Source organism: Ascaphus truei, chromosome 3, assembly GCF_040206685.1.
Source record: "Ascaphus truei isolate aAscTru1 chromosome 3, aAscTru1.hap1, whole genome shotgun sequence".
NCBI lineage: Eukaryota > Metazoa > Chordata > Amphibia > Anura > Ascaphidae > Ascaphus > Ascaphus truei.
The window spans coordinates 78,638,314-78,654,713 of record NC_134485.1 but is presented as its reverse complement, the minus strand read 5'-3'; the positions used below and the strand labels follow the sequence as shown (position 1 = coordinate 78,654,713).

The 16,400-nt window shown below is 39.8% G+C and overlaps 1 protein-coding gene across 1 annotated transcript in view; it reads left to right on the top strand.

The window, feature by feature from the left end:
• The first annotated feature begins 794 nt into the window (after positions 1–794).
• The window catches only part of METTL16 (methyltransferase 16, RNA N6-adenosine), a 121,593-nt gene continuing 105,987 nt past the window's right edge, over positions 795–16,400 (top strand). Inside the window, exons 1-4 of the mRNA XM_075594368.1 lie at positions 795–907; positions 3,185–3,319; positions 5,082–5,281; positions 15,917–16,057. Coding sequence (XP_075450483.1) covers positions 3,192–3,319; positions 5,082–5,281; positions 15,917–16,057 — 469 coding nt within the window. The 5' untranslated portion in view covers positions 795–907; positions 3,185–3,191. The remainder of the gene's footprint in view (positions 908–3,184; positions 3,320–5,081; positions 5,282–15,916; positions 16,058–16,400) is intronic.

The window sequence follows — 16,400 nt, the reverse complement described above, 5'->3', positions numbered from 1 at the left end:
GTGCCATCTGACTCTGTATACTATATATATATATAAATAAAACATATTACCATCTTTGCGTCAGGCAAATAAGAGACAGCACTCACTTCCAGGAAATAAACGTGTATTCAGGCAGTGTAAACAGACAAACCGATCCCGACGTTTCGGCTCCGGAACGGAACCTTTCTTTTTCTTTTATGGGACTAGCACCACCATTGCTTTTCATTATATAGAGTGCCAGATGCTTGTTTTTGTTATATATATATATATATATATATATATATATATATATATATATATATATATATGTAAATACAACTGTATGCTCATCTGCATGTCTTAGGCAGGTCTGCAACCCCGCCTTTCCCCATTATCACCCAGCACACAGCACTTCCACTGCAGCAAGGGATTCTGGGAAATGACATGCAAATGAGCACACAGTGCCACTTTTTGCTTCAAAAACCATTTTAACCATATGGTTATATTAGATTCAAAAGAAAGATAAATAAAAGTCCCACTAAAGAAAAGGAAAAAAAAAAAAATAATAATTATATATATATAATTATTATTATTATTATTATTTTTCCTTTTCTTTAGTGGGACTTTTATTTATCTTTCTTTTGAATCTAATATGTCAACATGACGCAATTATCCAATCATGAACCATAAAATATTTATAGTCAGCGTATCAGGCTTTTGCAGGAAATTGCAAGTTACTCTGGCAGGCAAACAGTTTTACACTGCTGCTGCGAAATGCATTGTGAGCAAGTTTGTCCCAAATAGCTCCCTGTAGCTGGATGACATCACAATGTCATGTGACAGATGAGCCTGGTAGCACATGGGCCTGGCAGAGCACAAGGCGAGAGGCTGGATCGGGGACCTGCTGCACACAGCGCATTCCCCAGCTGTGTGAAACTCCACATCCACTGTGAGTGCGTCTTATTACAGTATAAGGGCTTTCTGCACTGGAGTGCTGAGCAGTAATGTGACTGTTTTCATGCCAGATAATATTTGTGTACATGATATATATATAGATATATATCAGACTCTGCAGCGGTACTCGCGGCACATGTGCACTGCATGTGCTTGAGTCCCGTAAGACCAGCTTTTTATTATGAAACAGAGAGCTTTTTTTTGGCTGTGGTAAGCTGCATTGTTTTGGAGACTTTTAAAGGAATTGCTTGGAAATATTCCCCCCCTAACATGGGCAGAGAAAGCACTGCGGTATTTATTATGTATGTGCACAATGTTGAATCTGATGTATCCTGGTAGGGCTAAATAGCAGTATAATAATCAGGGTGAATGATGCCAAGTGATTGATTTTCATGGTTTCCCTCTGTGTGCAGTGTTCTGCAGCACTCGGCTGTGCAGACATGGTCAGTGTGTGATGGTATTGAGGGGGGGGGCACTACTTTTTTTTATATATATTCAGTGTGCCACAGACCCACTACTCCTTTTGTAAGTCACTGACCACAGCAGCGGTGCAGCTGTCCCTTCTTGTGATGCCATTTGTGTTATGCATGTGACGGGGATCCTTTGATAACAGATAGAGGTGTTTTTTTTTAACCATTTGTTACATTTGCACTACCTTTCCATGGCTACCATTTTTCACAAAAGGTCAACTCCATCAGGAAGCCTCATAGAACAAAACAGGTCACCAGTGCTCAACATGGCCCATATTCACAAAATGGTGCTAAGCTTAAGCATTTCTTAACTCGAATGGGAGTTGGGGCATGCTAAAGCGTAGGACCCTTTAGTGAATATGGGCACATTTGAGACCCCTATTATAATGGCATTACTCTATATACTCCAAAGCAGATGTTTGGACTGTTTTCAGCCTGATATAGTCAGAGTTCATGGTCATTTATAGTTACCCACTTGGGCTGAAATCTACCAAGGGGTGCTAAACTTTTGCACACTTTTACTCCCATTAATACGAATGGGAGCTGGGGTCTGCTAAAGCTGGGCATCCTTTTGTGGATCTGGGCCTTAGTGTGGTCCCAAATAACCAGTTCCCCATTCCACCCTGCACACCACCTTTTAGCAGCCCTGCCACTGTCTCTACCAGAGGAGAAAAATGTAAATAAAATCTATACACTCCGTTTAAGCAAGTTACTGACCAAGCAAGTTTTCGTGACTAGTTCCAAATCTAGGACAGTCAGACTTGTAATCCTGCCCCACCAACAGTTAACCTACCACCACTATATGTGTAGTGTTTTGTGTCTAGAGACTAGATCGGCTGTAGGGTTCAGGTATAGCCATATAAAAACATTAGACTTCATAAGGTATTATGGCTTCACTAGCAAGAGGCACTATAATATACTATATTTCTAATGATTGTCACTTCTGGTAAGAACTTGAGCTCTTAATGGTCAGCAAGAATGACTCAATAGAAACTTATGTAAAATTGGCTGAAAATTTAGGTTTTTACTTGGGAAAAAAATGCAAGGCAATCGGTTATGAATATATGATCTGCCTTTATCTACTAAACATCCCTGAAGAGAGTTGAGATGTTGGTTAGTATGGCATGGCAGGCACCAAAATTACATTCTCAGTGCTTCGGTTGGGCTCATAGAGACCCGCTCTTCTTTATTCACCCGAAAACCAGTATGATTATGTTTTATTGAATAATCTGATTGCTGTAAAAGCATTGGGACTGCATGTCTCCACTAATCATACAATTATTAATTTTCTTTAATGTTTTTTTTTAATGCTTTTGCAGAAAATCTGTATTTCTACAAACACCCAAACATTGTTTTTTTTTTAATTTGAAAATATGACAAATATCTACATTTAACCTGTTGGACAGATCACCACAGTTGGTTCACTCTGGTCCTGGGAGGAGGGCTGCACCTTTAACTTATTTGGTGGCGTCTCTTGCAGACTTACTTGGTAAAAGGCAGTGGCTGAATTAGGGGAACTGCGCATGACTATATACTGTGAAGATGATAAAGCTTAAATCAATGCAACACAACTGCCTACAAGACGTTTTTTGATTTAACGTAACAAGGTGTTGCTTTGCTATGTTGTGTGATGACAAACTGTCTCCTAAAAAGCTTTTATTCTCGGATGTATACAAAGCACTTTCAGGGATGTGGATTTACATATTATTCAGCTTGTTCTGTGAAGCACAGCTATAAATTTATTGGGCTAAGGATTTATGGGTGTCTGTTGCAGTTCCTCATGTTAGCTGCTGTCATTTCAGATAAATAATGGCCCTTAATAAATCTATGCATCCAAGAAACCGGTACAAAGACAAGCCTCCTGACTTCGCCTACCTGGCTTCCCAATACCCTGATTTTAAACTTCATGTGAATATGAACCTAGCTGGAAGAGTAAGGTATGTATCTATTTTACACTGTGATTCAAATACCCGCTACCTGTCATGCGACTTCATGCAGCACAGAAGTGTACGCAGATCTTTTTTTTTTCAACCCATATGCAGCATGTCCATTTACCGTGAGTGGAGCTTTTTGTATGCACACTGTTGCAAATCAAGCACACAGCTCTTTAAAGGACTGAAAAGAAAAAAGAACACATTATTTTAAGAGTACTTCAATGTTACTGGCTTTTTATTTTTACCAATAGCAGAACTAACGCCGCTTCAGCTGCACCAGGGCCCATGACATTTAAGGGCCCATTCTCCCACGTGACGAAACTTTTTTCCTGCGCTTATTTTATCCACCGGTACAGCGTTCCGGCAATTCTGTGGTGACCACACTGCGTCCCTGGCCCTACCTGTATACCGGCGTCCATCTGCCCTGCCGAAGAAGGTGACCTGACACGGTGGTCCGAACACAGAGGTTGGGGCCCAACGTCTGCAATCAGACGCCTGAGTGCCCCCCTTCCCTGCCGGGTTAGGCCCTGCTAGGACTCTGGGGAGGCCAGGGGATATACAGTATTTGCACCGGGGCCTACAAATCACTTGTTCTGCTCCAGTGTGGCACTGCCACTTTAAGCATGCAACGTCTTCCCGTTCTTTTGTCCCTTTAAACATCACCTAAATTGGCTTTTAGCAGCATCATAGTGATTGTCACTGACTTGTTGCAGATGCTGGTTGCAAACAGCAGAATCTCTAGTGCATGATGTTTTCCAAAAACAAACTATTAAACCTCTTTGCAAAGGTAGGTTCAAATACGTATTTCAACTCGGAAAAGAGATTTATCCGGTTTGTTTCTATCAATTCTTTTAATGCAGAAGAGTAACAGCTTCAGGGTCGGAGCCCCTAATTTGTAAACATGCCCAAACTAGGGGAAATAAAGTTTATTGCCACGCAAGGAAAGTTTTTGCTGCCAGCAGAGATGGCAGTGAGTTTAAAAAAAATAAAATAATAGGCTTGTGTTCTAAATGGATCGTTACATATAGAAGTCCAGGGAATTGATATTTCTATACTGCTGGAGGCTTAGGTCTTGTATAGCACATGTAAGTGTGACTCTGTGTGATATTTCAGCTTTTAAATGTTTGTCGTCTCATTTCATTTTTCTTTGCTTTTCTGCAGGGTAGCTGCTTTAATACTGGAGACCTGCAAAGTATTGCAACAAGCCCTACACTTTAGCATTACAGGCATACCCTGCATTAACATACGCAATGGGACCAGAGCATGTATGCAAAGTGAAAATGTACTTAAAGTGAAGCACTACCTTTTTCCCACTTATCGATGCATATACTGTACTGCAATCATCATATACGTGCATAACTGATGTAAATAACACATGTGTAACAGGCTCTATAGTCTCCCCGCTTGCGCACAGCTTCGGTACAGGCAGGGAGCCGGTATTGCTGTTCAGAACATGCTGACAGGCGCATGCGTGAGCTGCCGTTTGCCTATTGAAAGATATGTACTTACTCGCGAGTGTACTTAAAGTGAGTGTCCTTAAACCGGGGTATGCCTGTACTGTATTTTTGCAGCATTCTTTTACTGTCAAATGTGAGTTTAATGAAAGAATTCTATTGTATATTCTGTAGTGTTTACTCTCTGGATTTGAGGCTTGCATGTAAAAAAAAGAATGGATTCTACATTAGGAAACAAACATTAAAAACGTGTTGCATAGCTGAGTGCTTTCACCTTACTGTACCTCCAAACTCCTTTTGTTTCACTTCAGTTTGAACTTTAAGGACCCTGAAGCTGTCCGAGCCTTAACTTGTACCCTTCTGAAAGAAGATTTTGGTCTGAGTATTGATATACCATTGGAGAGACTCATTCCTACTGTTCCATTGAGGCTTAACTATATCCACTGGGTCGAAGATCTGATCAGCTATCATGATTCCGATAAAACAGCACTCCGACGTGGGATTGATATAGGTAACATTTCAGTGATCTACTATATATTTTGGAAAATTGTTTATCTGTTCACATTGCATCTGTTTGCATTGAGACACCTCTTAAGATATCGTAACCAATTTTTGCACAATGGTTCCTGAGATCAAGGAGCAGGTTTTTGTCTGTTTGGATACATTCTATTTTTAATTCTATATGAGTTTTTTTTCACTTTCTCTAAGCATGCCAGCCACTAAGTGTTGTACCTGTAGGCTAAGTATCTGGCACGTGTCATCCTGCTCTTGACATCATAATGCAGGTAGCCTAGTGACAGGAGAGTTTATACAGAAAGCAGGCAGAGGACGTCAGTTGGTATGTGAGGAGAAAGTAAGAATGCTGGAGAAGGGGAGCAGAATTGGGGACACCATAAGGTATTAAAGGAAAAGGAGGAGAGGACGGATGAGTTTGGTTTCCTAGAATTCCTGAGCAACGCAGGGTACTTTCATGACCATGTTTCGTTGGCCTTCTACTTATTCAATATCAAACACGGACATTCAGATGATCAGAAGTGTTTTTTTTTAATTGTTTTTTTCTTAATGGATAGGAGGATATTGGCAATCATACCTCTTCCTCCTTTTTTTCCTTTTTTTTAAACTTGTATTTAATTCTTTTTTTACGAGTTTTTTTTATTTTTTATTTAGGAGGGGGAGGGTATATTTCCATCTTGACTGTTTTAAAGTACATCCATTTATACTTTCATTGCACATATAGTTACATTTTGGCTTATCTCATATTACAGTCACATATTTACTGGCTAGATAGAAAATAAGTAGAAAGTTTTTTTTTAAAAACATTAGCTTCCCAGTAGACCATCCATGGTACCCATATCTTCAGATATCCTTCGTATCTGTCTTGGATTAAACAGGTAAGTTTTTCCATTATTATATAGTTTGTTTGTTTTTGACCTCTGCTATTGTCGGTGGGTCGTTCTGCTTCCAGTTTTTAGCTATAACTGCTTTAGCTGCTGACAGAATATGTACCATTAGTTTGTCTATGTTCCTCTCTATATCCTCTATTGGTTTTAGGGTTAGTACTGTCTCTCTATTCCATGGGCAATCCAGTCCTGTAATTCTCTATTAGTTTTTTTTTAAACATTTTCTCCAGAATATTGCTATCTTTGGGCAGGTCCACCATATCTGTTTGAATGAACCTATTTGACCGCTGTTGCGCCAGCATAGGGGGGAGGAAGCTGGAGAGAACGAGTGGAGTCTAGCTGGGGTTTACCTTTAAAACCTGAAAATTTTCCGAACTCTTCCAATACCTGACATATTCTTTCTATAGCCTCTTCTGGATTTGACACACACAATAAATCATCTGCGAATAAGGCTATCTTAGTTTTCTTCTCTCCTATCTTGATCCCTCTAAACTCTGTCATAATTAAAAAATATTCAGTAAGCGGTTCAATCGCAATATTAAAATGCAGGGGGGATAAAGGGCAGCCCTGCCTTGTTCCTCTGAAAAGCCCTATCTCTTGTGATCGTTAGCCTGTTGCCATTATTTTTACTTGGGGTTCTTTATACATTGCTCTGATCGTGCCAAGAAATGTTCCTGTAATACCAATTTTTTCCCAGAACATTCATCAGATATTCCCACCCTACATTATCGAAAGCTTTTTTGGCATCCGCTGATATTATTATATTATCTTGATTGCTTTGCGTTTTAGTTTTTGTCCAGTGTATAGCTGTTATAACCTTTCTGATATTTTTAACTGAGGCTCTACCCTTTACAAAGCAGTCTGATCTGCATAGGTAGGACTCTAGCAAGTCTATTGGCCAATATTTTTGATAGTATCTTTACGTCCTGGTTCAAAAGAGAGATTGGTCTGTAGGATTCTGGTTTCAGGTGGTCTCTACGTGATGCCACGTAGTGTCACATTGTCATTTGACGCCACGCAGCCATTTTCATGGTATTTGCAGGGGGAGACACAGGACTTGCAAGAGAATGCCGGGAGACACCGCACTCCGCCGACGGTTAGCACAACTCGAAAGGGGGAGGGGTTTACCTTTTACAGACGAGTGACATTTTTTACAATTTGTCGAGCCCTGGTTATAAGAGCATCTAACATCAACTGCTCTCCTCTGTCTAACTTAGGGGGCTTAATTTTTCCCAGAAAACCAGACTGTGCTTCTCTGTCTATATTGCTTTTAAACTAAAAAGGTTTAGTTTATTTTGTTATTGAATTTACCTGGGAGAGAGATGTAACTTTTCTCAGGGGCCATTTTTGGAGAATCCCTTTTTGATTTTTTTTTTTTTTAAATGTATTATTATTTATTTTTTATTTATTTATTTCCTCCCCTCTTCTCACTCTTCTCTGCTGCTTCGTTGTCCCAGCCGATTTGCTTCCCAGATAGCTGACCATGGTGCTCCACGGTTTGCACTGTGGATCACGGTGGTTGGTTTTTTTTGTGCGATTTTTCTGTGCAACGCGAGGCTGTTCTGGAGCTCGGACGCCTGCGGCTGTGCTCACTGGTGTCGTACCGGATGTCCTTACCTCCTGTTTTCAATGTGAATGTTTTTTCTCAACTTCACGTTGTTGTGCTCTGGAATATACTTAACTATTTGATCGTTTCAATGGCTTTGTGACTGCATTTCCATGTACAGATGCACCACACCAAGGAATACAGTAGAATTAATTGTAAGTAATTATTGTGAAAATGTTCTATACAGTATTGCTCACTTGTATAGATGTAGCAAAAGCAATTGTATCCGTTAACGCAATGCGTTCTCACTGCAGTGCTAGTGAAAGCAATGGTTAAGGAGACATGTTTTTTTCTTCAGTGTGATATTTTGTGTGTTAACCCGCAATAATGTCTGCTTCATCTGTATGCCCGTAAGGTCTTGTCTGTTTTTCGCGTAATTCATATTATATGGATTTGTCGTTTCTGAAAGTGGGTAAAAAATATGAAATCTTTGTATTTTAATGATCAATGGAGATTCCGTGCATGTGTAAGCACACTGACACAACAACTGCATGCTAAGCAAAAGGTGTCAATTCAATATGTCTGGCTTTGCCAATCACTTAAGTCCTGCAGGTGCCTGCTGTGCATGGCTTTGCATTACAGTAATTGACGGACGGTTCTGTTCTAGAATGTGTCGGGTATCGCTTTAAAACAGTAAGCAACATTTGGCTTCAAAACATGAATGAAATTACACGTCAGTAACTGTGGTTATGCATTAAGTGACCATCCTCCTACATACTGTATCTCTTTGCTAACCACAGAGCTGTTCATCACTTTCTTTCTTTAGGCAGTGCTAATCATATGTGAGATTATTCATTTTATTTGTATGCCCTGATCCACGGTGTGAAAAGCATAGATGTGATCAGTGTTTTATCCATGTGCTCTTGGTATTCGTATTCCCATGAATTAACCCATATCCTTGTATTGTCAGAGGGGCTGCGAAACATTGAAGGGATTAAGAAGGGCTGAGCAAAACTACACGAAACGTACAAAAAAACACCTGAAATCGGCTTTGCAAGGCAACAACAGCTCTAACACCATTGATTTATTTTTTATTTTTGAATAGCTGGGAACTTGTTTCCTTTAATTCATGTTTGAAGCTTTTTAATGCTGCAATAAGGCCAAGGTCAGGATTTGTACAGCGGTTTCACAGGAGCTGCAAGTTGAATTTCAGGTAGATCAAAAGCATAGCTATTCTATTGGAAGCTTAAAATATACCCTTTTGACACATTGGGTTAAACAAATCGATTGTGTTGTTTTTTTTATAACAGACTTTGTGAATTAATTATTTTGTTTTTGTTTGTTAAGGAAAGTATTAAAATGGCCTCCAATATTAATAATCTTGAAAGTAATTTTAGAAATGGTAGACGAGCTTCTACCTGATTGGCTTCCAAAGTCGTGCTAGATTTTGCTAGGGGTGGAATAGGACTGTGTTTTTGTCCATAAATAAAACCTTGAATAACTGTTAATGTCTCCGTTTTTTTTTAAATTTGGTTTCATTCTGTATTCTAGCTAGAATGAGAAGTCTGCTTAAAGAAGTAATCCAAGCTGGCAATTTTTGTTCTTTTTTTAAATTTATTTATTTTTAAAGCTGAACCCCTTTAATTTCCGCTCTGGGGACCCCCTGCTTCCAGAGATACTTGCCTCCGTTGTGCCGGTTGGCACTCGGTTAGCAGGGTTCACGTAATGGTTGTTTCTACCCCCTGCTCTGCGGGCCAATAGGAAGTTGTGATGTCAACAAGTTCGGCTTCCTATTGATCCGCAGGAACATTAAACTTTGCCGAGATGCCAGCACACCCTCCCACCCCCCCTTTCCAGCGCTGCCTTCCTCCTCTCCGGTGACTGCAGCTGTTGCAAGCTGGCAACACTGACGTCGCTGATGGCCTCCTTCTGCCAGCAGTGATGTCACTTCCGTCACCATGAAGTCCATTTACTGCCAGGGAAATTTTCTCGTGTGGTAGGTGCACGCAAAGAAGTTTTACTTCCAAAAATAATAATAATAATAAAGTGCATGAACTGTGGCTTTAAAGCCAAGTAAAATAAAAACCAAAGAGTAAAAACACAACCAGGGCACAAGTGGACCCAATCAGTTCTGCTCATGACTCCCACCTACCCCTATTTTAAGTGAAATACGTGTTGGCTTTCATATCTGCTGCAGGGCTGTTCATGCTATTACAGTATTAGGGATGTTGGGATATATTCCTTCTCCATGTGATGAACATAAGGCTGCGTCCATACAGAGGCAGACCGCTCGGACGCGGCCGCACGCTGAGCGATCAGGCTGCCTAAAGGCAGTGATCGCGTCTATACAGCATGCGTGCGCGCGGGAGGGGGCGCGTGAAATCAGTCAAAACTGATTTCTCGCGTGATAGGGTGGTCACGTGTGTAGTTTGCCCAATGAGGGCGAACTGGCTCCGTGACGTCACTGGCCCGCCCATAGACACGCCCCCGGATGGTGGGTGTACTAAGGCCCGGGAAAGCACCCGCTTTCCCTCAGCCTCGCGCGCCTCCGCCCGGCTGCAGTGTCTATGGACGCATCCTAAGAGGACTGTGCATGGATCAAACATTGTGCAGCCTTTTTGTTTTTATTCTATTTTGATTTAGTGAAACTCCTCTCTTCACCCCCCCACCACCCCCTCAAATTCTGGTAGAGCTAGATCAGATTTAAATGGCTGTGTTCCCCTCTTTCCTTAAGAAATCGAATGCAATACTCTTTGAGACTTGTATATAAAACCTGAAAATGATGAAGGCGAAGAGAACGGTGTGTTGGAAGCTTTATGTACCAGCAATCCTTTCCTGAGAAGCCTATATCAGTTAAACGCGTATCATGTTATTATCTTTCCCCTGCGTATTACCTACTCCACTATTTATTTTTATTGCACAACATGCTTTTCGTGGCTTCTGCGCTTACTTTTTGTCTGCTCTGGGGAGAACTGTACTGTTACCTCTTGTGCATTTAATATTTAAAACGTTCAAGTATCGGATTTAATTTTAAAAAAAATAAAGCATGGATTGCTGCTTTAAAACTTTTGATCCCAGGATCTCCTGCACAAAAACAACATTGAAAAATCATAATAACTTGTTCGTGGAAAAAAAAGAATAATAATAAAATGTATACAGCCCGCTAGGAATAGTACATTACATTGTACATTACAGAATTTGTAAGACTTGGAATTGCAATTGATTTTTCTTCTCCCTAATCCAACTTTTTGTTGACATGTCCCCTACATGCAAGAGTCATTCTTTACAAGAAGTAATCATGGTCTCCCACACCACTGCACCTGCCTGGATATTCCCACTAGTCGGCCCTACCTTTTAAGAGGATCCAAGCAATGAAAAAACTATGCAATGCTTCGCTCAATCCCATTTCTGTTGTGGATGTTTCCTGGATCAATGTTATTTGTTCACATTTGTCGTTCTTGGACATCTGTTTCTTTAGAAGTTTGGACGCCCGGGTTTAAGTATTACCCGTTATTCATACATATGCCTGGCTATTGATTTTGTGGGCATTCATCTTTTCCTGGAGGGTAGCCAGATGGGAATCTCCCATGATAATGTTGTATTTTTTTTTATATGGCCGAAGCATCCACATTCTCCATCTGGCATCCTATTCACCCTTCTCATCATCTTCTGTTTTGGCTTCCTGCCTGCTACTTCCCACAGCTATTCCTTAAAGGATAGAAATTAAACCGAAAGTCAGTGTGATGGGGTGCTACAGACAGCTGCTCTCCCGCCCCCTTTCCTGTCTCCATCAGAACAAGTTTGCATTGCCCAAATCACTAGTGTAATGGACTCATTGGGTTTTTTTTGACGATTTTGTCTTTGGATAGTTCAACCAGTGTATTCAGTGCTGTAAGGATCTGTACAAACCTGTCGCAGGCAGCTTCCGAGTTCCAGAGCAGAGGTGCGCAAACTGGGAGGCACACACCCCAGGGAAGGGGGTTGACGAGATTTTTCAGGCGGGGCGCGGCGGTTGCAGAGGCCTTGCGCTCTTCCCCAAGGCATTTAAATTAAATGTAGGTGATCGCGTGAGGCCTCTGTAACTCCACTTACCTTGTCTCCAGCGATGTGTCGGCATGGCAACGGGGCAGCAAATGACGCCGCGGGGTCATGTGACGTTGCAAACCTGGTAAGGAGGGAGGAGTGCAGACGGGGGGCACAGGGGGAAAAGTTTGCCTGTTCTAGAGTCTTGTATCTTAGGCTCTGTGAGATAATGATTAAGTAGAACTAGAACTCTGTCTCAGAACACTGTCTTCTACTTCACCTAGGCTGCTTCTCCTTCACTGTGAATTTGCAATTGTATGTACAGTTGTTTACTAGTAACATTTAAAGCAATAGGCTGTTAATGGAGAAACTGCGTCTTGCCACAAAAACAACTAATATTGAGTATTGTTTGTTATTATACTTAGTGGAGATCGGCCCCTCATAATCGCAGCCATACAATATCCTCAGTTGGTGAAATAAGTATAACTGACACTGCCACTAAGTTAAAAAGCCCCAGGGCTTTTTACCAACTGAGGATATTGTATGGCTGCGATTATGAGGGGAATGGCTCATAACGCCATCGATATAGTCTCCTAGTTCATCTCCGACATTTACCGAGAGGATTAGGAGCGGATTAACCCCCTTCAGTAACTCCGCTCAAACAGGGTGAACAGCTGGTATGCAGGTAGTAATCAACCACTACTGTTACGTTGGTACAACTGCACATGCTGCTATCACAGGATATTATTCATTCCTAGTGTGACTACCGAGGCTTTCAATGTTGCTGACCACACAGCAAATTGCATGTACATATATCTGCACAGGGCAAGGCAAGCAGAACAGCTGCAGTTGATCTGCCTTTCACATGTGCAGCGAAGCTTCACTACCCTGCCTGAGAAGAAAACTAGAATTTACAGCATATACTGCTGTCCTAGGCTATATTGATTAGCATTCTATGTGACACACGAATCACAGCTTCATATCACCTTGCTCCTCTCCCTGGCCAGGGGGGAGTACAAATACTTACCTATACTTACTCAACAACTAGACACTGCCACTCGTAGAGACCACCATTAGAGGTCCATATAAACGTAGTGACCCGCTACTACTGGTATTTATCCAGCTATCTGACAAATTGAGTCATGATGAACTTTTTAACTCAAATCATGCACCATTTATTTTAATACAAATTTAATTAATGATTATTTTTAATATTGACATTTACCACTTGTGATAATAGAGTGCTACATATAACCGAGTTATTTTTTTCTTTTGGTTTATTTGTCAATTCAACTCTCAGTTAAGCACCTTATCCACACAATTATATACTTACCTTCTAGTTGAGCAGAGGTTCACCTACCTTTCCTACCCCCTCCCCCTTCTTTCCCACGGTATATATTCTATTAAGATGATTAATCCATTATGGGACTATTGTGGTTTCCATATGCATCTCAAGTTCCACAAGGAGTTTTTAAAATGTTGATAAATTAACCCATACAAACTAATTGGGAAAATGTTTCGGACACATGGTAGATGATCAGATAAATATGCCTGACAAAGAACACCTAGGAGCTGTTGGTATGTAAAAAAAAACCAAATTTTATTGGTATAATTGAAGACATAGAAACAAGTTTGTGTTTATATTTAAACAAATGGTCATAGTGAACTCAAAAATCCAAACTTAATAATATTATATATTTAAATACTTAATAGTACCGACTGGCATCTGACTCTAAATATACCACAGAAAACCAACTCCTCAGGCACTGCATAATGTATATTTAATGCATCTCTTGCTATTAACTATATCATTGTTTTGTTTAATCCTCTATGTAGTGTAGAAAATATAAAGGACACAGTACATTGGTGGTGAAGGAACCTGCTGAAATGGGGCTACCATGATGTGGTGGCTGGCCCAGCATGTTTTAGCCAGAATATTCAACTAAATGACCCATACCTACAGGAAGAAAATATATTGATGAACTAAAAAATAATAATGTCATAGGTGTGTTTTTTTTTTTAGCTTCTCTGGTTTCTGTTGTATATACTGTAGTTGAGGTCCCTTTCCTGTAGCTCTCCAGTTTGTGCTATTAAGTATATAAATATGATATTATGGAATTTGTTTTTTTGGGGGCTCGCTAATATTTGTGTTTATTTATAATTGATTGAGAGAAAAACACTGTGTCCTTACCATAGCCAGTCCAAGAGACTGGGGATAGAAATTTGGCCATAGCAAGAAGGCAGAAATAAGACAAGTACCACTAGTATGTATAGTCTTGTATCCCATTGGAAATGCAGTCATTCATTTATCTGGTCAATAAATGATGTTGCCCCAGGTGAATCAATGAATAATGAATGAACCTAGGCAAGGGTGAATGTATGGAAGCCTCCATCAAGACATGAACGTACTGGGCACGTGTTCATGAGTTCTTGCACCAGGCAAATTGGAAGCATAAGACCTATTTGGGGAATAAACGAGCGGAAACTATTATGATTCCACTGTGTCAAAGACATCAGGTTGGAAATGAAACTACAGTGTTACTTATTTTTTTTAATTTTTTGCACAGGCTATATTTGGATACAAACGTTATGTGCATGCCTATAAGGAAAACTATACACTAAACGTACCTTGAATAGTTGTAAGTCACAAAATAGTTGAAATAAAAAAATCTTGTCATTCAGGGCAATGTGGTTTTGGTTCCCCAAATCTGCAGTGGTTGGATGCCCAAATAATATATGTTTCTTCTTCTTCTTTATTTATTTTTCCCACTAGTCTAGGTGTTGCCTGAAATCCCTTCTCCCCTCTCCCCCAACATGTCTGTTAAATTGTGTATTTTTTTTGTTTGTTTTTTCAAGAATCTGTCATTATGACATGAATACTATCCTGAGATTTGTGGTAATTGGCTTTATTACATGTTACATACATATTACATTTATTTATGCAAAAAAAACACAATAAAAACAGTGTAGAACACCATACAGATCAAAAAGATCTACAAAATGCAGTCACACTTGTCGTCTCCAAGATGAAAATCTCTCTTCCAACATTAGTATGGTGTAATATTGTGTCTAATGAGGATTCCTTCTCTATAAAAGCCTCTAATGATCTGTATGAATCCATTTTGGTGTGTAACGTTATTTTTTATAAAAATATATATCTGTACTGTATGATGCTAATCAAAAAAGTAACATTACACTCATGCTCACTGTTTGGGAACAAATAAAAAAATAATTACTCAAATCCCCTGTCTGAAAAGTCACGATTCCCAATTACAAGGAAGATAAGGGGAGAACAAGCTGTGGATGGATATTTTCCTCTTGCAACTGAGGTGTTGCCGTGCTCCAACTGTGTCAAATTAATAGGTTGGATTTAAGTTGTGGAAGATAGGCCATATCTGCATTTAGAAATTAGAGAAGAGCAAAAGATACGTGTGATTGCCTGTTCAGCAGAAAAATTCTTATAGATCAGGGCTCTTCAACCAGTTTTTTTTTAAATATTATTATATGTATGACCTGTAAAATTGAAATGCATCCAGGATGGCACTCCTTCTAAAAAGTTACTATTTGAAAACCAAATCCTATATGATTTCCAGCTTAGCCACAGGTTATTATTGTGTTGTTGTGGGGTGTATTCTGTACACTAAGAAAAGTTAGTTGTAGACACAGCTCCTGTAATTTTTACAGGCTCTGCTACACTTGGATAAACCAGGCTCCATAAAACTCCATGTATATTTACATTTGGTGTGCAACCATGGACAGAAGAACGCAGTGCGTAGAGACCATCTGGGATCCCTGTTGGACTTCCCTCCCTCCCCTTCTGGACAGAATATAGGATTTTCACATTTGTATAAAGGCTCTTGGTTATATAGAAATTTGAAGTTTATGAATGTGTTCCATTTTAAATGTTATCATGTTATCTCCTTACCCCTACCAGCTTCCTTTTTTCCTTTTCGTATCCTTCCTGAAAATGTTTGTGAAAATAATAAAAATGAATCAATTTAAAAAAAAAAAAAGCTGGTGGTTTTGGTGCAGAATACCCGAGCCTAGACGCCATGTACTTTTACTCGAGCAAACATGGGGCGCCCTTATTTAAAAGTAGTAGTGCAGTGTATTCATTCAGATGACCTCTTCTTTACAAGACTAATCTATAAATATGTATTGTTTTGTTTGTCTATAGGTACAGGAGCATCCTGCATTTATCCATTGCTCGGGGCTACTTTAAATGGCTGGTATTTCCTTGCGACAGAAGTGGATGACATCTGCTTCAATTATGCCACCAAAAATGTGGAACAGAATAAATTGTCAGACCTCATAAAAGGTATCCATGGCTGACATGATAACATGCATTGAAGGCATAATTATTTCAGTTTTTTGTTTAATTTTTAAATTCCCACTGTCGCTTCAAATGTGTTTTTTTGTTTTTTTTAAACTTTTTTTTTTATTGCTTGTGCTTTATATGTAATGCATTGGGATACTATGTAATGTATATAGCCATTTGAATAGTAGTACAAGGGAGAGCTTTTTGTTTGTACTTAAGAATAGCGGTGACCTTAAACAACACTGCCAGGCTGAAGCATTGTGTGTTAAGTGGTAGTCCCCTCCTTCAGTGGAGACCAGCTGCTTATTACAAACCATCCAATGATCGTTTCTACATTTTAACG